The following is a 27816-nucleotide window of genomic DNA, read 5'->3' as shown; positions in this document are numbered from 1 at the left end:
CAGACACCTATTTTAAGTTCACAAGTGAAAAACTACATATTTTATGCACACACACACTTAAATCTAGAGCTCAAGAAAGGCCACCAGTATTACTTGATACCTGATATAAGTGGCCATGATTTTGAACTTCTGGTCCAGAAAGACCCAAGCTTAGCTAAGGGGTGGACTGTTCATAGAGGAAGATTGGTGCAGTACACTCTCACTTGCCCTAACTTGCATTTCCTTAAATCTGGATCTTATGACAAGTGCTTTTCCTTATGTTAACTGGACCCTTGGAATTATTGGACTCTATTAGTTTAATAAAGTATTTATAAAACACTCCTATAGAAAATTACCACTGAATAGCAAGGCACACCTCCCCTGGTGACTCGGGCACCTATGCCCATAGTGGAGGAAGCCAAGCCTACACAGTTACCCCCATACATAGCTCCTGAAGAGTGCTCTCATTTCTCATTCTGGTGGGTTGGGACTTCATGGGACAACACATAGGAGAAGCAAGATCCTTAAACCCAGGGTTTAGTGTCCAGAATGTCTGGGTTCACATCCCAGCTCTGCCACTCACTGGCTGAGTGACAGCTCGGTCTCCACTCACTGGAGACCTTGGGCAGATTTCAACTCTTGATTCTCCATCATCCCCTGTAAAGTGGGTCACTCCCGTGTTTATGCACAAGTCAGTGTGAAGACTGAGTCACCCAAGGTTGTGTGCATGTTGCTGTCACCATCGTCCTAACTTGACACAAAACAATGAAGAAAGGAAGGAAGAGAAGTTTATTTCTCCTCTTTCCACTCGGAATCCGGCTCACCCACGGGGTTAGGTGAAGGTGCCCTGTGCTTTCTGTGTGCTGCCTGGGAAGGCACAATCGGGCAGGGTGGGGACAGTGCGGAGAGGGAGGCCATTCCTCCTGGTGAGGGCAAGGGGCGCGCCTCACTTGGCAGAGTGCTTCTTATAGATCTCCAGGAACTCGGTCACGTCGTCAGGGGACCCCAGGATGACCGGCGCCCTCTGGTGGATGTCGGTGGGAACGATGTCTAACACAGCTTCCTTCCCCGTGGTGGCCAGTCCCCCTGCCTTCTCCATGACGAAGGCCATCGGGTTGCATTCATAGAGTAGTCTCAGCTGGAAAACAAGAACCCGACACTGCCGTCCTCACACCAGAAGGTACTGAACAGAGAGGGGGCTTGTTGCCCAGCCCAACGGGGCAGAGCTGCTGGGAGGTCCCAAGGTAACCCATACTCTTCCCCTCCTCCGGGTTGCAAAACTTCCCTCCCACCCCTGGTTGCTACGGAGAAAAAACCACCAACCATGTGGTTAAATGGAACCAAGGGCCAGCAACAGACGACCCGAAGCAACTTTGAGGCCGACCACCTGGAGCCAGGACAAAATGACATTTTGGCAGCACTGATGGCCCCCTCCTCTTTATAGCACAGAAACTGGACTTAATGACTGATTGTCTGTGTGTTTGGGATGGAGCTTTGCCGAATCTAAAAGCATTTTTAAAAATCCACAGTAGTGTCTGGCTGCAGACATCTGGAGAACAGACCGGCTCCTCCAAACAGTGTGACATTGTTTGCAATTCTGCGTTTCCTTTTACGATCCTCCCGTGGCTCCAGGGCTGGGGTTTAGTGTGTTACACATCTTGGCAATTACTTTTAAATATGAACTTTTTTTTCTAATATGCATTTTCTTGCAGTCTGCCTTCTGAGCAGACAGCTTTGTGCAGATGTCTCCTGACTTGATTCCCATATATGTGTCAGCTCCAGACTCAAAAAATGGAAAAAGAGGAGGAGCTTCTACGTTTGTGTTCAAGAGCAATTTTTGAGGCATTAGAGGAAAGTGCTAGAAAGCAGGCTAATCACACAGGCTGGAGTGCACCTGTGGCCCCAGAAGGCTGGGGTTTCAAGTAAAGAAGAATGCCGTCGGGTAACTGGCCGCCCAGTGCCATACACAGAGATGTGAATATAGCAATTGCTAACTATCCTAAGGGGATCTTTCTTGCTATTCATTATTGCACATTTGAAAAAAGAGAGGGAGCTGGGGCTGGGGCTCAGTGGTAGAGCGTTTGCCTAGCATGCATGAGGCACTGGGTTCGATCCTCAGCATCACATATAAATAAATAAAGGTCCATTAACAACTAATTTTTAAAAATGTTTTTTTAAAAAAGAGGACATAATCCTGGGGAAGGAAGCCCATTGTCACTTTGTGTAGAGAAAGGGGTGTTCCTTGGCCAGCATAAGAAAGCCTGGCCCACCCCATGTCTCGTTAGTACCAGTGAAGTCCTGGGAAAAGCTCCAGGTTCTCCAGAGAGTCTATTCTTCCCTAAAAGTTCTCGCATTTAAGGCAGCAAATGTCAGGCTCACTGGTTATTTCTATTTTATGCCTTTTGAAATTGATCAAAGACCTCTGATATATATTTGATTTGCTTCCTTGGTAATGAGACTGGACCATTTTGCTTCACTTTATGAGTGAAACTCATTTTGTCCAAGCCAAACCATGTAACCCACCAAAAGCTCCAAGCCCTTTCAGTCCCCTCCTGACCAGAACTCCATCAATTGTATTTTTATTATTGTTATTTAGTTGAAAATGAACACAATATCTTTATTTTTATTTGTTTATTTTTATGTGGTGCTGAGGATGGCAAGCGCTCTACGGCTCAGCTACAGCCCAGCCCCATCAATTCTCTTTTGCTGTAGCCCTGGAAGGGCTCTCGAGAGAATGTTTTTGTGTGTAGTTGGTGTCATCTGGCTTTACCTTGAATCTAGTAAAGAATGTGCCACAGACGTCTTCAGCAGCAACCAGAGGACATCAATCTGTCTGAATCTTTCTTTCTTTCAAATGAAGTCGAATACCCCAGGCTAAAAATGAGATCCACTCCTTCTTGATCACTTTTTGGGGAATTTTCTCACCTTTCCATTGGGGCTTTTCTTGTTCGCAGGGTACAAAAAGATCCCTCCATAGACCAGTGTGCGGTGAACATCGGCCACCATGGAGCCCACGTACCGGGCGCCATAGGGTGCTGAATTATCCTACAAAGAGAGAACAACAGTAACCAGGGGTGCAGAAAATTAAGGCCATTCTCTTTATGTCTCTTATGCATATTTGACTCCAATCATTTATGGAGCCGCTATGGAGCTGTGCTAAGAAATGCAATGAAAAATCCTGTTCCCAAGAAGCAGAAAATGGAATAACAGAAACAGCCTCCCATCCATCTCCCCACAGGTCAAATTACAGGAAGAAGCCCCCAAGTGAGTGTGGTTCCTTCTGACCAAGGTGTTGGAGCAAGCATCACAAAAACTGTTCCATTTAGCAGCACCTCAAGGTTGGGAAGGATGTGAGCAGGCTAAGGAGCTGGGCAGGGCCACACTGTACGTTACATGGCAGGAGAATTTGTACAGCTCTCTGCAAAGACCAGCCACCCAGGGCCTGGGGGAGTGTGCAAGCCAGGGCTGGGCACCAGAGGGCATCAAGGAGGGTACAGAGAAAGGGGAGAAAGCCTGGAGCCGCTCTGAGGACCCTGAATGTCATGCTGATATTAGGGTTTCATCCTGAGAAAATAGCAGTTGTCAATGGCTTTCAACCAAGTACCACAAGTTCAATCCCCAGTACCACAAGATGAGCAATGCCCACATGGAGCCCGCTATATGGCCTGTCCTCCTTCTCCTCTTATTCACCAACTGTAAGCTCTTTAGAGAGATTCCAGGAAGCACACACTCTGTCTTGGAATGACAGAAAGAAGCCCATCTCAGACATGGGCCTGGAGGACCCACCACATGGCAGGTGCCTAGGTGGAAATACCACATTTTGTACCCTCTGTACCCAGAGGTAGAAATGCTTTGTCACCTGAAACACATTCATCTGGTTAATTATCCTGATTTTCTTCAAAGAGCAAATGGCAAAGGCTGAAATAACACTCCAATTCTGACATCTCAGGGCAAGAACTCCAGCTCCCAGCACCCAGGTGAGAGCCTAATCACAGATCAGCACAGACTGAAATCCAGTTTGCTTCTGTCCCTGCCTCCTTTTGCACAAAGCAGGGTAAGTCATGAATCAGTAGGTTTCCACATAAATCAAGAGTCCCAAATAAGATCCAGGGCCCTTCTCAATCCCAGAGGTCACTTTTCTTCTCAGGGGACACCCCTCCCCCAAGAGCTGCCCCTGGTGCCAAAGGCCCCAACACTGTCGCAGCCCCACCCCTTGCCCCTTACTTACAGGCGGGAACTTTTTCCTCTGGACATATTCAGTGACAGCCGGGTCGAAGTCCTTGGCGTAGCCTTCGTTGAGACTGTAGATGTTACCTTTCTTTTTGATCTTCACATTCTTGTCCACCAAAATGAATTCTCCAATGGCCTTTGAAACAAGAAAGGAAAGGTAGAGAGCCTTCAAGCAGCCTCCCCCAGGAAGATCAAGGTGTAAAGTGACCAGGCCGGGCTGAACGGGGGAGGTGCGTGGCCTGTGGTCATACCTCATCCCCAGGCCACCAGGGACTCCTGCCAAATGCCCCAAGAACTGCAGGCAGGGTGAGAGAAGAGAGAGTGGTGAGAATGAGTGAAAAGGAAATAGGATCCCAGTGACAAAGGAGGCTGAGGCAGGAGGGTTGCAAGCTCCAGGTCAGCCTGGGCGCATGAGCCAGACCCTGCCTCAAAATAAAATAAAAAGGGCTGAGAATGTACTTCATCAGCAGAGCAGCATGGTTTCAATCCCCAGTACTGCAAAAAAATAAAATAAAATAAAAAGTCAGGCACACACCTGTGATCCCAGTGCTAGGGAGGCTAAGGCAGGAGGATTGCAAGTTCAGAGCCAGCCTCAGCAAGTTAGCAAGGCCCTGAGCAACTTAGCAAGACCCTGTCTCAAAATAAAATGTAAAAAGGGCTGGGTATGTGGCTCAGGGGTTGAGCACCCCTGGGTTCAATCCCCGGGACCAAAAAAGTAAAATAAAATAAAACGAGAGGGAAGGCAAAGGGTTGCTGCAGAAGTCAACAGGGTGGTAAACAGGACTTCTGACTGTTTGCAAATGATTTCCGTAAAATAAGAAAGAAACCATGCAGACATAGGGCAAGCAGAAATGTGTAAAACAGCAGCAAACCTTGAGAAAGAGGAAGAATTGTGTGTCCAAAGCAATATCAGATGTGCCTTTGTACCCACTGCACTTGAGCTGTCTCAGAGGGCAGCTGGGATTCAGGAAGACAGACAACAGCAGAACCACAGTCTCTGAGCTGGCATTTTATTCTGTCTTGGCTGTCTGTGTGTTTCTATTGAACAAAGTGGAACCCCGAGTTTTGAGTCCCAGAATATGCAACTTTGGGCACCTTTGCTCACTGATGTGCAAAATGTATCTCAGACACCTCCTCCCACATGCCTGGCACTGAGCAGATGCCTCTGGGGTTTTGGTTCTTCAAAGGAGACCTGAAGGGGGGGGGGGCCATAACTCCTGCTGCTCTGGATAAGAATTGTTATGGACCGACGCCTATGTGGGAGGGGGAATGGGGGCGGGGCTCTGCCCACTTGGAGGGCAGGTGCTCTATTGAGGTGAGTTAAGAAGCGAGGCCAGCCATTTATTCCTATAACAAAGATTGGTTCCTGTTAAAACTAGAAGGAAGGGAGGGAGAATTCACAGTGGTCATTGATAGTATCACTACAGATGACTCTTCCTTTTTACTTTTTTTTTTCTTTTTTATTTTTCCACTTCCAAAAATTTTGACCATAAATATATAGGAACATTCTTTTATAATCAATAAAGCAAAATAAGTAAATAAATATCTTTTTTTTAAAAAAAGCATCTAGAAAAGGAAGCAATAGGTGCTGCGTGCAGAGCTCAGTCACCCTGTCCTAGATCTAGGCTGAGGAACCAGGGTGCCAAGGAGCGGGAAACTCCCAGGAATGGAGACCAGAGACACAAAAGCTCCTCAAAAGTCAAAGCCTGCTAGGAATGCAGTGGTTTTAGCAGAAACCCTCAGCCTGTCCTTGCAGCAAGTCAAAACAAAGAGGAGGAAGTGCTCAGCATCTCCCAGGTGGGCAGCTTGCCCTCCTCAGGCAACAGTGAGAGGAAGAGTACAAATCAGGTCGCAGGTGGCAGCCAGCAGTACACTCTCACAACAACCCACCCTGTTCCTGCAAACCTTTAGACCTAAGGAGGGAAAAGATCATCAGATACACGGAAGCCTACTCCTGGAGACCCCATCTGCAATCAGGAAGCAAGAAGAGATTTGATTTCCCTACATGTCCACGACTCAAAGGTAACAGAGAGAGCACCAGAAAGACACGTGGGGAAGCCATGGATGCTGGCCAGGCTGGCCAGAGCTGGGTCCTGGACAAGGACTGAACTCTGCTCTGGTTCTGCCACAAAATTTCCCCTGACGTCATCTCATTTGTTAACTGGTGCTATCGCCCTGCCCTTGTTTATTTATTAAGTGCCATGCTTCCAAGGAGGTGAAAGTCCAGTTCTGTTAAGAGTGCATGGATCAAAAATGACCCTGTTCTGGTTAATACCACCTGCCACACACACCCAGACACTACCCCCATGGGCCTCCCTATCAACAACCGGACCCACAGAGGATTCCAGTTTGCACTTCATAACTTGTTTTTAGTGTGTCAACACAAAACACACTAAATGTCACAGGAAGACATTTCTAAAAATAAAAGAAACTTATAAATCCAATTTTCTCCCCTGGCACCCTAGACCAAGTGCATAGTGAATGTGTCAATGCATGGACAAGCAGTCCTGTGAGTGCAGGGTTCAGTGGTGGGCTTGGTGGCACCAAATACTTAAAGAGATTCCTTTCCCTAATTTTACCAGTCCTGTTAAAAGTATCATCTACTTGATTGAATAAATGATGGGCAAATTTATGGACACGTAGAAGCAACTGTCCATAAATTAAAGCTATGAGTGAACATTTTTCAGAGCTACACCCTGGCCTCTCTATAGTGTAACTTTTCTCTGTGTGGTAGACAAAGGGGTTATCTTCATTCTCTTCATTTATTTTCATTTCCTTGAGTTCATCAAAGTCTTATCAAAACTGCAAGGGTGAACTGAGATTTGGTACACACACACACACACACACACACACACACACACACACAAAACCAACTCCATTTGGGAACTGCTGTTTTTCCCCCCCTTTTCACAGGACGGGGGATCAAACCTGAAGCCTCACACCTGCTAGGCAACCAGTTTACCACTGAGCTACACCCCCAGCCATTTTTAATTTTTATCTTGAGACAGCATCTCACTAAGTTGCCCGGGGTGGCCCTGAACTTGCGATCCTCCCTGATGGCTATTTTCGAAGAAGCTATTTTGAAGAAGGGGTATCCCTCTGTTACATGACACTGTGGGGTACCGCTTCCCCTCATGAATTCCCCTCCCGGTGAATGAGGTAGAAATACTAGCAGTGGATATGGTGGGTGGCCCATAGACCCTCCACAGGCCCCACCTGTCCACCCTCGTGTTTGGGTTGGCTGGTGCAGTGTTTACACATCTAGAAACATGACACTTTTTCAAAATCCAGTGTTCCTTGAAAAATTGTACAATTTGGCAAGACCCGGGGCTCTGTTCCCAAATAGTTACAATTGCTGCTGGACCTCTTCAGTCCACCCCAGTCCCTACCACTGCCCCTCACCCACCCTCCCCTGCACACTTCGCTGATTTATCTGACCTTCCTGGGCACGGCGGGCTTTTGAGTCATTGGAATAATGGAGCAGTGGCCGTTTGAAAGACTTCATCCTGGAACAAAGACCCCGCTTGTGCTCTGGACAGACACCATTTCGCACCTCCATAATGTTCCCGTGTTCATCTGCCTCCCCGTCCCACCCCACCCCACCCTCTCCATCCCTCTGGCCCACACACAGCGTACACCAACTTGCAGCCACTACCCAGCACCCACCCTCCCGCGTGCCCTCTCACCGGGTCCAGCATGAAGCAGTTGACCCCACTCTCGGTGGCCAAGACCAACATGGTGGCACTGCCATAGAGCGCGTAGCCAGCTGCCACCAGGTTCCGGCCTGGCTGCAGAGCATCCTTCTCGGAAGGCTCACCCGAGGATTGCTAGAGAAAAAAAAAAAACACATGTTTTTGTTTGGTTTTATGGATCTTTTCTCTGGATCCACCATTAGCAGGACGCATTGTCCAGGTGTTCTCCTAATGAAGCAGGCGTCTCCCCAGAGGGACCTTCGTCCACATCAGTCACATCCTTATTACATTACCACGGCAGCCTTCCCACCAGACCCTGAATTTCCTGCATCTGGATGCTTCTTTCCAATCAGGGGCCTCCTCCCATTCTTCTAATTTGATAATCCTTCATCTCTCCATTATCACTTCCAAAAAAACAGCATGCTTCTTGCCAGCTCCCTCTAATTTAATCTGATTATGGGCATCAATGTCCTTCACCTGCCTACTCCATCTTTATTTAAACCAATTAACACCAGGCTGTAGGGCAGTGGGTCTGGGAGGAAATCAATTTCAAGAGCTCTTGCCAGTCACAGCACAGGCTGTGTGGTCATATCATCTCGTGTCCAAGAAATACTCAGAATTTGCAAAACCTCCCCAGAGTCACTGCAGGGAAGGCAGGTGCTGCCCAGCTTTTGACCATGACCCACAGTAAAAAAAAAAAAAAAAAAAAAAAAAAAAAAAAAAAAAAACACACACATTTTAAAGCTGATCTCATAGAGGTTGAGAGTGGGTAGTTGTTACCAGAGGCTGGAGAGGAGGGGAAAGGAGAGCAAGACAGGTTAGGCAGTGATACCATCCCAGTTAGACAGGAGAGGCAAGCCTCCTGTTCTCCTGCACGGTAGGGTGACTACAGATCATGATAATATACTGAATATTCCAGAAAAGCCAGCAGAAAGGATTGTGAATGTTCTCACCACAAATAAATGTCAAATGAGGAGAAAGACACCCTTGCCCTGCTTTAAACATTACACAATGTGTGCATGTAGCAGGCATCACATGATATCCCAAAGTAATTGTGGTCAGTTTTGAAAGAAAAAAGAAACACATTTTACATCAGGAACCAGTACAGCCCACATGCATATGTGTGCGCGCACACGCGCACACACTCACACACAAATTAACCAACAATACCTACACTTAGAATGTGACATAGACTCTATTTTTTTTATTCAAAGCACTGAGTCATGTGACCCAGTTTATCTAATAATAAGAAAGGGAATGACTTAAAAGGTGGCTTATAATCCATGATTTCTTATTGATAATTATGTTCCGTCCTCAAAATAGCCCTAAACAAACTAAGTTTGATGCTCTCTGCCTGAACTTTTTAAAAAAAATTTAAAATGGCCAATTTCCTCCAATTTCCTTTACTCCTTCAGCAGCTGGAGATCCCAGAAGCTGAGAGTGTCTCTACCAAGGAGCTGAAGAGCAAGGTTCCCAGCAGACAGAGTCCAGGTCATTGCTTCCTAGAGCTTTTTAATGTGTGGCCCATGGACCATCTGCATCAGAATCACCTGAGATACTTGTGAAAAACGCGTTCTCTGCGGCTAGAGCCCAGACTTACCAGGCCAACTTGTCTAGGCTGGGTCCTGGGATCTGCATTTTATTACATGCCATAGGTGACTCTTGAACCAACCACTCAGATAAAAGGAAAAAATAAAAACAATCCTCTCTGTCAGTTCTGCCCATGGTTTTCACCTGGGTGGTTGGTTGGTTAACGGGTCCAGTTACTTGATTTAATTTGGTTTGTGTTCACCAGATAGTGCAGACTCAACCCAGGATCCAAAATTTGAGTTGTTTTCCCTAAATGGCAAGTGTTGCCAATATCCCACCTTGAAAAAAAAAAAAAGAAATTAATGGTTTTGTCAATACGGACCACCTGTCTGAGGTCAGAGGTTAACAAATAACTGCTTCCCTTGAATCCAGTGACACAGTGGAAGGACCCAGGCCTCTAACTGTCCTCTCCTTCCATTCAGGTTGAGTCCTCTGGAGAGTCCCCTGGCCCAGAACCCTCATGTCTTCCTGCAGCAAAGATGCAAACGTAAACAACCAATTCCCCAAAACACTGTCACCGAACACTCTCCCTCGGGGCCTTCCTTGCAGGGACTAAGGAACACAAACACTTGTCTATGACACCCACATACCCAAAAGAAAGAGGAATAAACACATGGAATCCTAGATTGGGAGGAATTCTCTTCTAGCCCATCACCCTTCCCAGAGCATGAATTTGCTCCTCCAAACCCAAGCACGGCATGTCTTGCTTCCCAGGGTGTGTAGTCCATCCCCTTGCAGATGCCTGGGGAAGAGGGTAATGGGCACAAAGTACTTGGAAAAAATTATAAAGTTTTAGTCCCTACCATTGTCTACCCAAGGTTCCATCTGCTGTAGGTGTTATCTCCCATAAAGAGTACAGGGGAATCCCAGCGGCTCCAGAGGCTGAGGCAGGAGGATCACGAGTTCAAAGCCACCCTCAGCAATTTATCGAAGCCCTGAGCAATTCCCTGTTTCTAAATAAAATACAAAAAAAGGGCTGGGGAAATGTGGCTCAATGGTTAAGTGCCCTTGGGTTCCATCCCTGATACCAAAAATAAATACATAAAGAGCACAGGGAAGACACCTGAGGTGGCGAACGAGAAAGGCAGAAATGGGTGGGGGTAGGGGCTGTCATGTCGCAAAGGTCTTTCCTCATAGTGAAAACCACTAAAGCCTCCTTTTGAAGCTCTGCTTTCAGTTGTGGGGACTGAATAGTTTCAAGGTGTGTTGCCAATTTGTGTGTCCAGGAGCGGGTGCAGGCTAGAGGGAGATCGAAAATCGCCTCCAATAGAAAGATGAAAGGTGTTTAACTCAAAGAAGAAAAAAAAGGCGGGTAGGAAAGCTGTTTCCAAACACATAAAAGAATCTCATGTGATGCTCCGAAAAGCCAAATGAGCAATCACGAGACAGACAACTCAGTATTTGGACAAATATTCTAGCCGTGGTGTGGCCTGATGCCTTGAGAGAATCTGTCCTGCGCACTTGTCTCCAGCCAGAAGCAGGGTGAGGAACAGCTAGAACCTTGGACCACATGCTGTCAAGGTCCTTTTGAGCCTCTTTCCAGTCATCACGTGGACAAGGCCTGATCCCAGCTATGGGTGCTCTCCACTGAGCATGTGCACCAAGGAGCTGAGTCCCAGCAAGAGCCACCTCTGCAGAAAGCAGGATAGGTCTCCCTGAATTCTCAGACAATCACCAACCACAGGTCTTCCTGCACGTGGAAGAGCTGCAGCAAACCTCTCCTGCTAAGGTACAGACCTGGTGTCCCTCGGGGAAAATCTCATCTCTCCATGTCCAGGGCAGGAATTGTGTGTTTCAGGGCATGAATGGGACCAGAGAGAAAGCACCACCTTTGCCTTGGGGGAGGAGGGTCGTTGGAACCTCCTGTTATGCACACTGATACTGAAGTGCACCTGGCCGTCACCCAGGGCAAAGGAAAACTCATCCAGTGACCCATGACGACTGTCCCACGGTGCTGCTACCTTCCACGTGGACGGAACGGGAAGCCATGGGCAACAGTGGACAATGAGTCACTTTGAGAAGCAGAGGGGACTCTGGGTCTCACGACTAAGCTCCAGCCTTCATCACCTAAAATATGGCTCAGTGGAATGAACCACGTCATCCATGGAGATGAAGAAACCGGATGGCACAGCTGCCACCTGTGAGCCGTCCTATTTCTAAATAGATAAGAGCTGGGCGGGGGGGAACAGCTCAGCGGCAGAGCACTTGCCTAGCATGCAACTAGCCTTGAGTTCTGCCCCCCACACTGCAAAACTGAGAAATAAAATAAATAAGACTGAAACCAAGAGGGCTTGTGGCCCATTTTATACTGTCTTACGGTGGCCACACACTCTTCCTATTTTCACTTTCTCTATACTTGAGCATGCTCTCTTGCCCCCTTCTCTCTTCTCTCTCTCTCTCTCTCTCTCTCTCTCTCTCTCTCTCTCTCTCTCTCTCTCTCTCTCTCTCATATACACACAGACTCTAAAGAAAAAGAAGGAGAGAGGCTCTTGGAGGTGGAGTGACTGCCCAGGTCAGGCAGTTCCAAGACTCAGGGAGGGACCCATCCTGTGCTGTACACTGTGCCCTCCAGGACCCACAGCAGGGGAGCAAGCCCTTTCTACAGACAGAGGAAATAGTTCAGGCTCTACAGGTCACCCAGCCTCTGTCACTTCCACTGCTCCTCTCAGTATGCCCAAAAGTCAGCCAAAGACAATATGTAAATAAATGTGCCTGTGCCAATTAAACCTTGTGAATGGTGGAAAGTAAATATCAGGTGAATTTCATGGACCAATGAAATGATCTTCTTTAGATTTTTTTCAACCCTTTAAAAAATGTAAAATGGTTATTCTTTGGTCATAGGCCATATAATTTCAGCAGTGATTTACAGGACTTAAAGGATGATTTTTACATAAATAATCTCAGTTGCTGTCAGACTCTCAATTCCCAATTCACACGGTATCATCATGAAACTTTTTTTTAAAAAATGTAATTTTCTAACATAAAAGAAAGATATAGCTAAAAGAGTGAAATATCTTTCTGATCCAACTCACATTTTACTATTATATTTTTTAGAAAACAACTTCATGGATTTTTATTATCCAATTAATGTTGAAAAGCTAGAAGGTGACTTGCTAATCAACTCAGGCCTCAGACTTTCATCCTGTAAATTCTAGATGCTTCCCCTAGTGAAACAGGATCAGATTCTCCACCTTATTTTTTTTTTTTTTATCTAAAACCAGGGGCTTAATAGATCTCATTTTACCTTTCTGTAGATGCCAAAAATGGTTCCAATGGATACGAGGCAGTCAATGTTTGAAGAGCCATCAAGGGGATCAAAACAGACCACATATTTACCCTGAGCAGAGAATAAGGATAAACAATTAAAATAATAATGATAAATAATAATAATAAATAAAAAGAAATACTTTTTAAATACTGTAACAAAATTGGGAATTTACACCAAGCAGTCAAAATGGGCCTGTAGATCAAGCTTAAGAAATGGGAATCATTTATTTTTACTCTGTCAAGGAAGACATGAGAGGAGAGAGAGAGAGAATTCAAAAGCGAAGATAACATTTAGAATAGGAAGTACACATGGAGGCCAGAGACTACAAATAAAGAAGTCATAATTTCCTACGTCATGGATAGAGTTTAATTATGATTTTGGATTGAGAGTCCTGGTAGCCACAGAAAAAGAGAAGCAAGATTAGAAATAATTTCTTATTTGTAAGGGGGAAAAAACAATTTTTTAGATGAAACAAAGACCTTCCTAGCATTCAGATCTATAAGAAACTTCCCATGCAGATCTCAAAATGCCATGTGAGGTTGCGGTTGTCAACAGTATCCCTAGTGTAACTCCCAAGGGAGATGACTCTCTGTTGTAATGGGACCACCAAAGATTCATTCTTTGAATGGGATTTTCAGTGGTATGCTGGAGCTGACTGGTATGGGCTCTCAAGAGCTAACCGTGCACATCTAATTCTGCTTTCAATGATGTCATGGTGGTAGCTTAAAGTGGGTCTATGATTAATGTATTTATATCATTGACTAGTAAATATTACAAATCAGATTTTTTTTTGAGAGAGAGCCAGTTTATCAGCACATCACTGGGAATTTTCCTTCTTCAAATTAGCCTCCTTAAATGTGGTTTTTAAATGTCCTGCACTGGATTAAGATAATTTCCTGGCCTCTTGCTCTTCACAAATCACCTCCTGCTAGTGGGAGAATCTGGGAAATGGAAATGTGCCCCCTGTAGCAGCCAGAAAAGCTTGGGGTGACTGATGGAGAAGGTTCAAAAATGAATTCAATCCATATGCCCCAAACTGCCAAAGTCCATCAGAGAAAAACACCAACTGAGACTCTGACATGTAGTGCTGTTTTAGGAATGATGGAAAGCCAGTTAATAAGACATGTCCTCCACCCTCTTAATAAAATGGAGACAGGCAGTCTCTTTATCTTCTGATTTCCTTTTCTAGTTCTACTCCATGTCCCCAGTCATCTGGGGGCTTAGGGGCAAGGTAATAAGTCCATACAACTGTACGTCTGGTCCCCATGGTCTTTTTCATCATAATCACTATTGTGTTGTAAAAGCTGGATTTACTCTTTCATTCCACAATCTTTTCCATCAGTCATTTGTCACTGACCCCCTGCTATGTGGCAGGCCTCGGGACAGATGCTGGGATACAGAGGATATGATTTGTTCCCTCCCTTGACCAGTAGGCATCCCGTGATTCATTCCAACGCACAGATCAGCGAGGGAAATTCGGAGGGGGTTGGAGAGAAGGCTGGGGATTGGATGCACAGAGATTCCCAGAAGAGGCAGTGAACAGAAGCCAGACTTGGAAGAGCTTGAACCTGCCCTCGAGAAGTGAGGACCAAGGTCAAGTCCATGGGAGAGAAGGACGAATGCACATGGGTGAGGGAGGGTGGGCCTGAGATTGGCAGTAAGGTGGAATGGGTGAAAAGACGACAGGAAGGAGCTAGAGTGGTTCCTGAGAGTCCAGTCTGAATAAACAGGTAGTCGTTTGTGCAGCTCAGAAGAAAAATGGCTTCATTCCATCCCTGAGCAGGAGGTTCCAGACCCACCCTTTTCTCCTGCTCTACGATTATGGCGTGTTTGTCTTCTTCGGACACAAGAACACACGTGGAAAAGGACGACTTTAGCACGTTCATAACCAGGTCATTGGAGAGGACATCCAGCTTCTTAACTTGGTCACCTGTCACATTGGTAGAGCCAGCGATGCCATAGCTAGAGGGAAGAAAGCCACAAAAAAATAAAACACAGCCACCAGAATCCACAGATGTATCCACACACCCACTGAAAGGGAGCGTATAGCAGGATTTAGAAGAAAGAAAAGAAGATAGATGCACGGTGTGGAAGAGCCAATCCAGGACAGATGGGTGCCCCAGAATGACTCCGATGACCGTCACTCTCAAGACCAACTCCCTGTCACCCACCCTGCATACCTTTGTGGTCAGATCCACATGCTTCCATCTTTTCTTTACTCACATCGTGCTGCCCATAAGGAGCCTTTTAAAATATTTTTTCCTGATCGCACTCCCCCATGAAATGCTAATTTTAATAATATAGAGGTGCATCCATTTATTACTCTATGTGTATCTATGTATTATAACAGAAAAGGCTGGAGATTTTTGTGCTTTTGTTTTATCCAAGAACCCATTTTTATCCCCACCTGCACAGGTTAAAGGAATCAGCATAGAGACACAGCAAGCAGGAAGCTTGGCTCAGAGCGACCCAAGGTGTCTGCTGACCAAGAGGTTCTACAGCTGCACAACAAATAAGGTCCTGGAAGACAGTGGACATCAACTGGTTTCACCGCCTCATTTTTTACACCACCAAACATATTCTGAGGCAAGTATAGGTCCCTCCAGACCACCCAGCCAGAGCAGAGGAGGGTCATTCCCTCTGGCTTGCAGCCTGGGTGCCCTTGGTGGCCCCTGTGGCCCTAGAAGGCATCCTAGGGGATAAGGGAGCCCAGAGCTTTTGCTTTATTTTTAAACTACCTGCAAGTCAGTAATTGTAGACTTCCCAGAATCCAAGGGACTTGTCCCAAGTGCAGCCTGGCTTGTTAGCATGAGAGAAGACGCAGGTTGTCATGGCCTGAGATTGAACCCAGAAGGAGGCAGAGAAGAGACAGGAGCCTGGATGAGCAAAGACAAAGAGAAAGATGAAGAGAAGCAGCATTGAAGATGCCCAGCAGCTGCACATGGAGGTCAGGGTCCAACTGCATCCTTGGGGGATCAGGAACAATTGTCATACTCCTGTGAGTGCGACTGCTTCCTCTCCCGAAGACACATTTTCCCAAAAGATAACTTGCTTGTGTCTGGCTTGGCAAAATGAAGTCCACCGTAAAAACCATCCAAACCCAAATGCCCAGCCTGGGTGACTATCTCCAGGGGGTTTCCCCAGTGGTCTCATCAATCCCCTTATCAGTGTCCTCCACTTTTGGCATCTTTCCAGCCTGGAAGCAGCGTCCACCCTGGCCCCTACTGGCCTCCTCTCCTCTCTTTTCACCTGTCGCTCTGTGTCAGGAGCAAAAGACCAAGTGTTCTTGCCACGTGTCTCTGGGCTCTGTTTTTCTTTCCACATTATTTCTTTCTGAACTCAATTGTGAAGCCAACGGTGGTGGAAGAGAGCAGCCCAAGTCTGGGTGGACCAGAGGGGCTGTGCCAGAGCCACCAACCCCAACACCTCCCCCCTCGCTGGCCCCACTAGTGACAACCCCCACCCCCCGGCCAGCCTGGATTTCCACCCTAAAGTCACTGTTGATTCAGAAGGGCAGACAGTGCTGACCAACAAGCACATGGGACTGAGGGCAGAGACGTGGTCCAGACCTCAGCTCTGCAGGTCACTTTCCTGTGCTCTTTCAGAGGGTTTCTTAATGCCAGGGCTCACTGGGACGGCTCTCCAGCCGTGCGTCCTAGGAAAGTTACACAGTGAAGGACTTTTGAGCTTGAGGGGCTCAAACTAATCTATCTCCAGAAAGCTCTCTCCGTGAGAACAGAACAGAGACACTTACTGGGGGAAAAGGGTTCTGAAGAAAGCTGGAAGAACCAGCCTCTCACATTGGCCACATTAACACTTCATCACCCAGTGGTGCCAGGGAAACCCTAAAGGCAGAGGACCTGAAGAAGCAGCTGGTTGTTGGCCGTGTTTCGTGAAGAGCCACTTCTATGACGGCTGTGGTGAAGGTCCTATAAGTTGCTGGTGACTGGTGTCTCTTGTGGCTCACATGACTGCCATCGTAGACAGGTTGGCCACCCTCTGGGACCCTCGGCTTTTGTGTGTTGGTCCCTCCGTGGCCTCTCTCTGTGGGTAGGAGCCCTCTCAGGATCTTGGAGCAGCAGTGAGCAAACCTGGCTCATGTCCCCTTCCCCAACACTGAACATGACCTTCTGTAGCCCAGGGAAAGACACAAGAGAGACTTTTCTGGAAATAAATTAGTCTGAGCCCCTCAAGCTCAAAAGTCATTCACTGTGTAACTTTCCTAGGACGTGTGGCTGGAGGGACCTTCCCAGTGGGCCTTGGCATTAAGAAACCCTCTGAAAGAGCCCAGGAAAGTGATATGAAAGCAGGAACAGGGCTCAGGAGGGTGAATTGCTACGCTGCCAACCAAAAATGCTGCCATGTGGGTAGGAATGACGTCTGGGTTTGTGTCACGATTTTTGGACACTCTGTGACTCACATCTCAGCATTTGAGGGCGACGGTGAACTGAGTTTCTCGTTTCCCTCACTGAGCTCCATTCATCTGATCAGGGAGCCACAGCCATATGGCAGCTGTGGTTGGATGAATGCTCACCCCAGCTCCACCCCCCTACATCTCAGTGGGACCCTCAAAGGGGCTGCAAGAAGTCTCCAAGGCAAGGCTCATTCTCGTCAATAGAAAGCTGAAGCAGGTGAGGCTTTTGTGACTTATCAAAGAGGGAAAGCCCTTAGAAATATCTTCCAGGAACTCCTAAACTGAAGGGCACATGGAGTTATCCCCTTAGAAATAATCAAATTGTGCAGGTTGATCAGTCATCATTCCTCAAGGGTCCTGAAGGATAGATTTGCAAGGGCCTCCTCTCCACATCCTGATGACCACATGGACAGAGCCAGAGGAGTTGCCTACAGAGTCAGCAGCAGGTACGGCCTAGGCTCACACCTAGCGACAACCTCCAGGGCTCTGCCTGACCCACTGAGCCAGGGCTTTACGGACAAAGCAGCTATGTACCTCAAATGGAAGTTCTAGGCAGACTCAAGAGGCCAAGAGCCAGTCTTGGTTTGGAAGGAGTTTCCATGCCAGCCGTGAACCCCAGATGAGAGGAAGCCCTCTTCACACAACCTGGGTCTCTTTCAGGTCAGTTCTTTGGGGCCAGAATGAGGCAGCAAATGGAGCTGCAGGGATCTGGGGAACCCTGACCAAACAAGCTTTCCCTGGGGCCAACTGTGCCTTAACAACTGGTGGAGAAAGAGAAAGAAGCTGTAACAGTGAAGGAGCAGGTGGACCTCAGCACACTGTGCACCCCTGGGATCCACCACCTCTCCAACCCCCACCCAGAAAAGCGGTCTGTAGCAGTTGATCCCACTGCACGGTGGCATCGGCCACAGGAGTTTGTCCTAGATGGGAGTTATTACGGCAGGGAGAGACCACATCATGAGCTCTCTTCCTTGGGCCTTTAAGCAGAAATGTCAGAGCTTGAGAGATGGAAGAAGAAAAACTACGTGTGGCCTCCCGCAAGGTGCAGTGAGAAGCGAGCAAGAGAATCGGGGAGCAGCCAAGGCCCAAGAGCCTCTGACCACTTCTGCAGGCCATGGAATTAAATGTCCTACACACCACAGCACAAGGAAACCAGCTGAGCACCCAGGGCCCTGAACCAGGGCACAATGTCATAAGATTCAGCTATTCAGGCATGTGTGGCTCACAGCTGGCTTTCAAAGCTTGAAACATCTGGGGCATGCATTTAAACTGCATTATTCCAGAAGGCCCAGGATACTCGCTTACCAGGTATCCTCATCAAAGTGACTGGAAAAGAGAACAGTGGACGGCGCTGAGCATGTAGTGATGGATGTATTTTGGAAACTCTCTGTGTTGGATTTTGATTGAAGTTTATAAAATGAATACATAATTACACATCATCTTTTGGGTAATTTTAATTAAAGGGGTTTTGAAAATAGAAAGAGCAGAGCTGATTAACGAGGGACCTATTCTTGCTCCTGATATGTATTCGGTAAGTTAATAGGTACAACTGTTGGGTGGGGGAAACTTCTGGAAGCAGCAGGGAGGGGTTAATCCACTTCTCAGGTGTTTGCCTTGAAAATGGAAACCTGTTCGTGTATGTGGGTGGTCAGAACGGACCACCAAAGAGGTGCGGACGGACAACCACCTGAGGATCCCAGACCGACACTGAGGACACCCGGCTCCAGGAGTGTCTCCCTGATGTCAGGAGTCTGGTGACATCTCCAGGAATGGGCCACCAGCATCAGGGACAGCACATGACCCCCCCTAAGCATGTTAGGGTGAGAGGGCCTCTTCTCCACCCCACCTCCCCCAGTCAGAGAGGACCCAGAGAAGCCACAGGCTGGGAGGAGCAATCTCTGGTGCATTGGTCTCATGGCCTACGAGAGCCCCTAGGAGCGGGGGAAAAGATTGGCTGCCAGTCCTGGAAGTGCCATCCTAACCCCGATTGCAGAGGATGTGGCCAACCTGCATGGGGCTGCCAGGGGGCAAGGCCTCCTGCTCTGGCGCTCCCGCTGGGCCAGTCTGAGGACGTTCTCTCCTACACACAGCTCTCTGCTTGGGGATGGACACAGGGGCTCCTGAGATCACTTTTTTCACTTGTTTGGTTTATTTTCTGGTGGGGCCTAAAACTGAAGCCCAGGCACGAGGTGAATGATCTCTGAGGACAGAAACTCTCTCCCAGAAATGGTACATTTGAAGGGGCCGCTGGGAGAAGAAAGGCCTTCCAGTTCCTGAGCCTGGAAAAGAGAATATTTTGCTCACTGTGTATCCTTAGCACCTGGAACAATGCCCACACATAGTAAGTGCTCCATAAACTCTTCTGGAATGAATGGATTAATTTAGAGAATAATACGGGATCCGAGGACATCTAAGGTTACAAACTCCATTCAACCCAATGGCATCGTCAAAACCTACCATCCAAGACCCCATCTCTGACACAACCACTGCAGATTAACACATCTCCTGATAAAAGGCAGGCAAGTGGCCCTTCCCTCCGGCCAGTGCACCAGGACACAGTGGTCAAGGCCATGTGCAGCCTGGGACTAGACAATGGGAGGTTCAAATCCCAGCTCTGCCACATGCTTAGCAGCCCTGTGCAGCTCACTCTGCACCCCTGACCTTTGGTGCTTCCTCTGTCACATGGAATATGGTGCATCTGCTTCGTGCTTTTAGAGAGGAGTGCATGAGCTGACAGAGGTCAAAGTGTAGGTAAGTGTGAAAGAAATACTACTGTTCCATGGCCATGCCCAGTTCCCTCAGCATTAACACACCCACAGTGAGAAGCAAGGTAGGATCCTGGCAAGATCGCAGCACCCAAAAGACCTGTATTCAGATTCTGCCTTTCCCTCTTCCTGATTATGGGACCTCCACCAAGTTGTCCAAACCGTCTGATTGACGGCTTCTGGCCAAGTTTGTAGGCCTGATGGATAACGCCTGCAATGCCCCTGGCACAGAGAAGCACCCCCTCCCTAAAGTGGCACCCACCATTGCTCCCAGACCCTCCCGGGCCTCTGTTGAGGAAGTGATGGGATGACACCCCCCAAACCAGTTTCTAGGCAACTTCTGAGGTGACAGCCAGGGCAGAGCTGTGGTCACAAGTAATTGACAAAAAAAAAACAAGTGTGCCAAGTTTACGTACAAGCTCTCGCTGAGAATAATATTTCATTTGAGATGTTTGTGACATTTCACTTCCATTTTATTCAAATTAGTTGGCACTATAGCCCAACTAGTTAAAGTGGGGAAAATCCCCTCAGGAGTCAGGCTTCTGTGTCATGACCTTTCCCTTTCAAATTCCTAGAGACAAACATCCAAAAAAAAAAAAAATCTCTTCCTGGAACTTAGGGGCCAAAATTCAATTTGAGAAGCAGTCCTTAATATCTCATCTTCTACTTTCTCTGTAAACCTCACCAAAAAAAACTCGAAAAAGTACTATAAGTCACTGAAATTCATAGAATAGGGAATTTCTTGAAGCCTAGATTAATTTGCTCAGTGTTTTGAAATCCTTGGAAATTTGGATTAAATGTTAGCATTGATTATTGCATATGGTTTCTACAATAGGATGTGCTGTTTCTGGGCCATGAAATCTGTGATGCTTCACAGGTGATTTCTGATGAACAAGGAAAGCTGCCTTTCACAGCAATCCTGAAGACAGTACTGGACATGTGGACCAGAGCCAGGGCCTGCCTCACCTTGAGACAAGCTCTGCAGGACTTCCTTGGTTGGTGCACGGACTGAGGACCATTTCCTCCTGATGTCAACAGAACAACGTAAGCAGCAGCAGCTTAGACAGTGAGCAAAGGAACCAAGCTCATCTTCAGAATTCCCAATCCAGGAAAAAGCAAGGCGTATTATTGAATCCTTATCACTAAAGTCCAATGTAACACTGGTTTATTATTGATTGCTTCCATGGTAAATGACCAACCACTCACCCAGCCAGGAACATCCAAGGGTTAGTTCAGAAATACGTTGAAGAGGTGCCGACCAAGCAGCTTTCAAGGTCATCAAAACAACCTTTGCTTGTGTTCACGGAGGCTGAAAATGGGCAAACAGGACAACGTGGGGCTGGCTGTACTTTCATGGAAAGTACAGTTCACTCTCTGGTTATGTGCAGAAGATAAGCCAAGAAAGAGAAAATAAATCTGATAAGGTCTCCACTAGCTTAATGTCATAAACACTGCAAGTCTGAAGGCAAGCTTAAGCATGTATAAGCTGACCTGTAATTCCAAAATTAAAATGAAATTTCATAGTATCTTCTTCTATCACCCACATGCAAAGGTAACTTATGGACTCAACAAAAACATGATAGGAAAACGTTTCCTCTTGCAAATTTGTTTTCCCACGTGGTGCTCTAGCCTGTATCCCTGCTGCTAAGAAATGAAAAGCAATATATAGAGAACAATCCTCCCCCGAAGAAAAAAAAATAGCCTTCAGGAAAATAGTTATAACATTGGTATCTGATTATAAGCTCACCTTCACACAACTCCCTGAGTTTGAAAACACAGCTGTCCCAATCTCACAAGTGGGGAAACTGAGGCTCGGGAATGCTATGTCGACTGCCCGAATTCTCACAGGAATCAAGGGCCAGGAATGTGAGAAATGCACTCTCAAGTTCCTGCTGTGCTAACTCCAGTCCTGATCTCCTTTCTTCTCTGCCTCAGAGAAAGTGTGCCAAAATCCAGTGGCCAAATCTTTAGTAGGCACTTCTTGCCCAACTGGCACATCTGACTGTGGGCTGGACATCTCCAATGGCATAGCTCTCCAATACCTCAAGTTCAATATTTTCAAAATGTCAAAACCATCTTTTCACCCTTCCCCAGCCTCTAAAAGCAGCTCTGTCTTGGAGGAGCTTGTGTTTTTATATAGTTGGGTCTTGTCGTCTGTATGGCTTTGTTTTGTTGTTTTACTTTGTTTTGTTTTGGGGAGGTGGGCACCAGGGATTGAACTCAGGAGCACTTGGCCACTGAACCACATCCTCAGCCCTACTTTGTATTTTATTCAGAGACAGGGTCTCACTGAGTTGCTTTGTGCTCGCCGTTGCTGAGGCTGGCTTTGAACTCATGATCCTCCTGCCTCAGCCTCCTGGCTGCTGGGATGACAGACGTGCACCCCTGCACCCAGCTGCTTTGGTTTTTGATGGTGCAACTCTGCTCTCAATTGCCAGAACCAGCTCTTTGATACCCCCTCCCTGCCCTTCTCATCTGTCCATGCTCAGACCTCACCTTCATGTACGTTCTCCCGGCCCCTCCAATGCCACAGCTCTCATGGCCTCTTACATGAACCCCCTTTCCCACTGGTTTTCCAAATGTCTCATCTGCCAACACCATACTTATAGCCCTCTTCTCCCTAGATTAATCTCCAATAATGCCACTGCCCAACTCAAAAACTTCTGCCCTCTCCCTTTCCATAATCTCCCAAATGTGTAAAAAGGCCACTCTTGTCACTGGATGCTCCTCCAGGACACCCCCAATTTCACACCACAAATGCCCCAGCATGTGTACTCCAGGCCCTGGTCAAACTGAATGAGCAGTTTTCCCAGAAACACTTTCCCCACTCAGGACCTTTCCTCACCTGACCGCCCAGTCTAACTGCTCCACAGCCATCCAGCCTGTGGCTGCCTTACTGCCCTCACAGAAGCCCACCTTGATGCTCCCCAATCCCTCGTGCCTGAATCATGGTCCTGGCCCCTCTGTGAGAGCATCTCTCAGAAGTCCTCCTATGTTCTACAGCAAATTCTTGGCTTGGCTTGTTCTTCTGGTGGTAAGATCTGTGCTGTTACATCTCTCCGTCTCTTCTGGAGCTTTGTCCTTTGTGGGTGTGCAATAGCAGTATGTGAAATGAAGTGGAGCCCAGGAATTCTTCAGGTGGTGATTTGGAAACATGTTCAAAGGGAAACCAGCAACATCCATGCCACGAAGCCACAAAGCTTAAAGCTGTGGAGGACCACTTGCTCCCCAGGAATGCAAAGAAGTGGGACAACAGTGACTTTGTCACCTGAGCCATGAATTCACCAGCTCTTCTTACAGGCTACTGTAAAGAACAGAAGGCTGGCCACCTCCTGCACAGATCTGTATGTGCTCTCCCCTCAGGTGGGTGGAGAGGAGCAGAAGTGTACAGATAGATAAGTCTTCAAGGCCATGCTTGCCAAAGGACGGTGGCTCCTTGGGATGTAATTCTTAATTTACATCAAAGGTGGGATGAATGAATGAGATTTAGAATCGGGTGAGCTTTAACTTTTTAACTTTTTTAAAAAACTATTTTTTAATTGTCAATGGACCTTTATTTTATTTATTTACATGCGGTGCTGAGAATCGAACCCAGTGCCTCGCACAGGCCAGGCAGGTGTTCTACCACTGAGCCACCATCCCATCCCCACTTTTTAACTTGTTTTGTCTGGGTTTGGTTTTTGGTGGTGCTGGGGTCTGAAATCAGGGCCTTGTACATGCTAGGCAAGTGCTCTAACATGGAGCTACACCCCAGTCAATCTTTAATGGTTTCTTTAAAAATAAATAAGTAAAGCATATGGTATGCAAGAAGATCCCCATGCTGGGGTTCTGGAGACCTGGGCCACAAGCCAAGTCAACTCACCTCCCTGGCCTTGGGGTCCTCAGCTATACAGAAGGGAACTGGACTAGGTAGTCCATGAGCCTCCTTCAGTTCAAAACTCTCTTACTGGGAGCAATGAACATGACTTCACTGGCAAACTCAGGTTGGCACAGAGGAAGAGCATGTGGCCATCAGGCTCCAACTTTACACTCCTGATGATTCCTAATGGGTTGTTATCGTGAGTGAGTCCACACACTGTGCCCGTGCGTGCACCCACTTCCTTGAGCATATGATATGACCTTCTAGAGCAAATCTTTAGCACTAATAAGCTCTTTGAGGGCTTGCTGGCTCCCCACCTAACACACCAAAGCCTTTGATGAATGTAATTTGGAAACCTGGCTGGAGATCTTGTCGTATTTCTACCGGTCTGACCACATGTCATCCTGAGCACAAACTTATTTTCCCACATCGTGTCGAATGAAAAGGCAAACTGGACACATATGTTAAGAATGATCTTGGCTGGGGATGTGGCTCAAGCAGTAGCGCGCTCGCCTGGCATGCGTGCGGCCCGGGTTCGATCCTCAGCACCACATACAGACAAAGATGCTGTGTCTGCCGATAACTAAAAAATAAATATTAAAGTTCTCTCTCTCTCTCCCTTTCTCACTCTCTCTCACTCTTTAAAAAAAAAAAAAAAGAATGATCCCGTTGTGTTTGCTTTTTGCATATGGGAATATGTAAACATGTGTTCATGTATAAATCTGTATGAGTGTAAAGAAGTATCTGGAAAATACTAGGGAAACTGTCAACAGTGGATACCCCAGGAAATGGATATGGGGTAGTTTCACTTTTTCCTATGTGTTCTTTTGAATGGTTTGATTTTTTTTTTTTTATAAATTAGTGCAACTTACTAAGTAGTTTATAACAACAGTGATTTAAAAAAAAAACAACTCGTGTTCACATCTATCAAGTCTGAAATACACATCTTATGAGGTCATAATTAGCACTCCTTTTCCCAGGTACTGCTATCTGAGGTTGCTTAAAAGCTAGGACACCTCAAAGCAGATCTTGTGCTCCTGAGTCTCTCTTGGGTTGTAAAGGGTACTGACATGTTTTTAAAACAAGATAAAAAAAAATGGAACTGCTATTTCTTACAAATCACCCTAGTCCTTAAAAAGGGCTAAAGCCTTGAGGCCACCTACACTTGTCGTAAATTAAATCTGTTTGCTAAAGCAAAGAATCCTTAGAAACACATTATTAGGAGGGGCTGAGAGTACAATAATAACAGAGTCATCACCTTTCTTAACATACCTGGCCCTGTCTCTCCTATAAGGAAGGCCTGGCCCTGCTTGACTTCGGAAAATAAATGTGACCATTCGATTCTTTCTTAAGAATTGGCTCAACCAACCCATTCTGTGGGACCAGAGCTTGCCAGAAAACAGAAGCCAGGTCACACTGCTGGGGAGCTGTAACAAATCTAGGGAGGCATCCCAAAGTAGCAGGATCGGCTATGGGCATCCTGTGTCATTTTGTAGTGTTCACAGGTGTGGGACAAGTCAGGAAGGGGTATGGACAATCTGAAAATCCAGCTATCCTTCAGGGGAAGTAAGAACCAATGAGATTTAAAATACTTGTGCACACCAGAACAAATCAAAGGGTGTTGTGTGGCTTAGCAAAAGGGTTGCAAGGAGGTACCCCTGAGTCCCCATGTTCCCTGACTCCTCACTACTCATAATGGTGATCAGCAACCCCCACCACAGGAGGACTACTTGGAAATGCAGAATCCGGGGCCTCACCCCAGACCTACTGCAAGAAGGGCCACCTCTGAACAAGATCCACAAAGGACTCCTGTGCGCACAGAAGTCTGAAAAACACTTCCTAGCTCATTCGAAACCATTCTACTTGCACACATTTTTAAAACTATTCACTAACCCAGAAAGGGCCTTACACACCATTATTGTAAATGGGTAGAGATTTTGAAGCTCACCGGGTGAATTTTTTCTGCTTATGAGACAGTATAGCAATTGCCCTAGACAGGGGTGGGCCAGTGGAGCACCGGGCACACCAGGGAAAACTTCCCAGAGAAAGTGATAGTTGTGTTCTTAGGATCTGGGCAGACAGGCTTCCTCCCAGCCTGCCAGGACTTTGGGGGTCTAGGAGATACTGGATTGTTCCAAAGGGAGTGAAGGGGGCCAAGAAGAAGACGGGAAGGAAGCCCTGAGCTAGCACTTTCCTGAGTCCCTGGGGTTTCACTAGGACGTTGAACTCTGCGGCAGGTTCCTCCTGCCAGAGGAGAGAGGTGCAGGGTGCGCCTAGGAAAGAGGCCCCAGGTGGCCACCTCTAAGGCCAACAGACAGGGGAGGGCTGTGTGCATCGGGGCAAGCTTCTGGAGAGGGAAAGAGATGCTCAGATGTCAGAGTGGCAGAATAGCAGGAGGACCCGAGGGCCAAACGCGGGATTGCCAGGCAGATCCCCAGGCGGACAGACAGACAGGACGCGGACCCAGGCCTGAAGCCCAACTCACAGATGCGCGATGCCCGCCTTGCGCACCGCGGAGGAGATGGCTTTGATGGCGGTGCAGAGCGAGTTGAGCAGCTGGGTCATCTCGCCTGTGCCGCGAGCCTTCCTGCCCTCCTCCATGACGAAGCGGGTCACGGTGCTGATGTCCGTGTCGAAGGGCGCCCGGTCGGCCATGCTTGCCTCTCGCTGGGCGGCAGGTGCAGGTGACAGGTGCGGGCGGCAGGTGCTGGTGACCGGCACAAACGGCCACACGCAGCAGGAGGACGCGCCGATCCACAGATTGACCTCAACGTGTCCGCAAGTCTCGCGGGTTAGCTGGCCCGGGCCGAGTCCCCTGGGAGCCTTTAGGCGCCGGGTCCCGCCCCGCCCCGCCTCGGGAACACCTCCGCGCTGCGCTGCGCCACCTCCGCCCGCTGCGCTCCGCCGGCGGGAACTTTGCTGCAGGGTCCGGACCCTCCTCCTCGCGGTCTTCCTGCCTCCTTTCCGCTTGCAGCCCCCACGCACCGCACCGCGCCGCGCCACCACCTCAACTTCCCCCACTGTCGCCACCTGCTTTGTGGGGCATTACTCTGGGCGACATGCACAATCTCCTACAGTCCCACGACAACCCCACCCAGGAAGAAGGCGTGATTCAGCCCCGCCCCCTAAAATAGAAAACAGAAGTTCAGCAAGGTCACGTCTGATCAGTCAGTCGGAGACACCCACACTCCAGCCCACCGTGGCCTGGTTTCAGCACTGGGATTCCCCGCTTGGCATCATTGCCTGTCCCCTGCTGTGGTCTTCTGCCCACCCTGTCACCTGACTCTTCTGACCTACTTCAGGAGAAGTGCATTCCCCGGTCCCTCACTCCTCTGGCCTCCCAGGTCTTGATCCTTAATCTGAAGCCTCCTCTTGTCAGGACTCCTAGAACTGTAAAGCTGGGGGGTGAGTGGATTTGGTTTCCAGTAGGTGTGTTTTGCAGGGAAAATAGTTGCAGACGCAAAGAAGAGTCTCCTGGGGCCTGGAGGCTCCACTAGCCTCCTCCTGACCCATTTGTGGCCACAACACTGCTGTTTCTCATGCTGATTTATGGAACTATGGTTATTGAGTACCTATTGCATGCCAGACCCCATCCTCCACTCCAGAGATAGGGTCTGAAAACACAAAACTCCTGCCCTCCTTAAGCTTACATTTTAACAGATGATTTAAAGAAATTAATAATAGACCCATTCATTACCTAAGCCTCAGTGCTATAGAGAAAATGAGAGAGAGAGAGAGAGAGAGAGAGAGAGAGAGAGAGAGACTCTCTCCCCATGGAGGCAAGGAGGGGCAGGAAGCAGAGGAGCTCAGGAAAACTTCCCCGAGAAAGTGATGGTTGTGCCCAGAACTGAAGATGTGAGCGAGGAACAGGTGGGAAGGAGGAGAGTGGAGAGGTTGGAGCTGTGGCAGCCCAGGCAGGGGAAGCTGAATTAGAGCAGGTACGGAGGGAGGCAGAGGATGTAAGGCCCAGGAGGGTAGGAGAGGGAGGCTCAGGTGTAGAGCCTGGAGGCCCAGCAGGG

At 47.8% G+C, this 27816-nt stretch overlaps 1 protein-coding gene across 1 annotated transcript; it reads right to left on the bottom strand.

Moving 5' to 3' along the window:
* Nucleotides 1–778: 778 nt before the first annotated feature.
* Nucleotides 779–26894, bottom strand: FBP1 (fructose-bisphosphatase 1). The gene is made up of 7 exons (XM_081262737.1): nucleotides 26283–26894; nucleotides 14559–14721; nucleotides 12736–12828; nucleotides 7896–8036; nucleotides 4208–4345; nucleotides 2905–3024; nucleotides 779–1117 (listed from the first exon to the last, which is right to left on the bottom strand). Exons 1-7 carry the CDS (start codon nucleotides 26450–26452, stop codon nucleotides 926–928), a joined length of 1017 nt encoding a protein of 338 aa, XP_081118863.1. The 5' UTR covers nucleotides 26453–26894; the 3' UTR covers nucleotides 779–925.
* Nucleotides 26895–27816: the final 922 nt, after the last annotated feature.

This window comes from Spermophilus citellus (assembly GCF_964194105.1).
Source record: "Spermophilus citellus genome assembly, chromosome: 12".
Lineage (NCBI taxonomy): Eukaryota > Metazoa > Chordata > Mammalia > Rodentia > Sciuridae > Spermophilus > Spermophilus citellus.
This window is presented reverse-complemented; position numbering and strand designations above follow the sequence as displayed.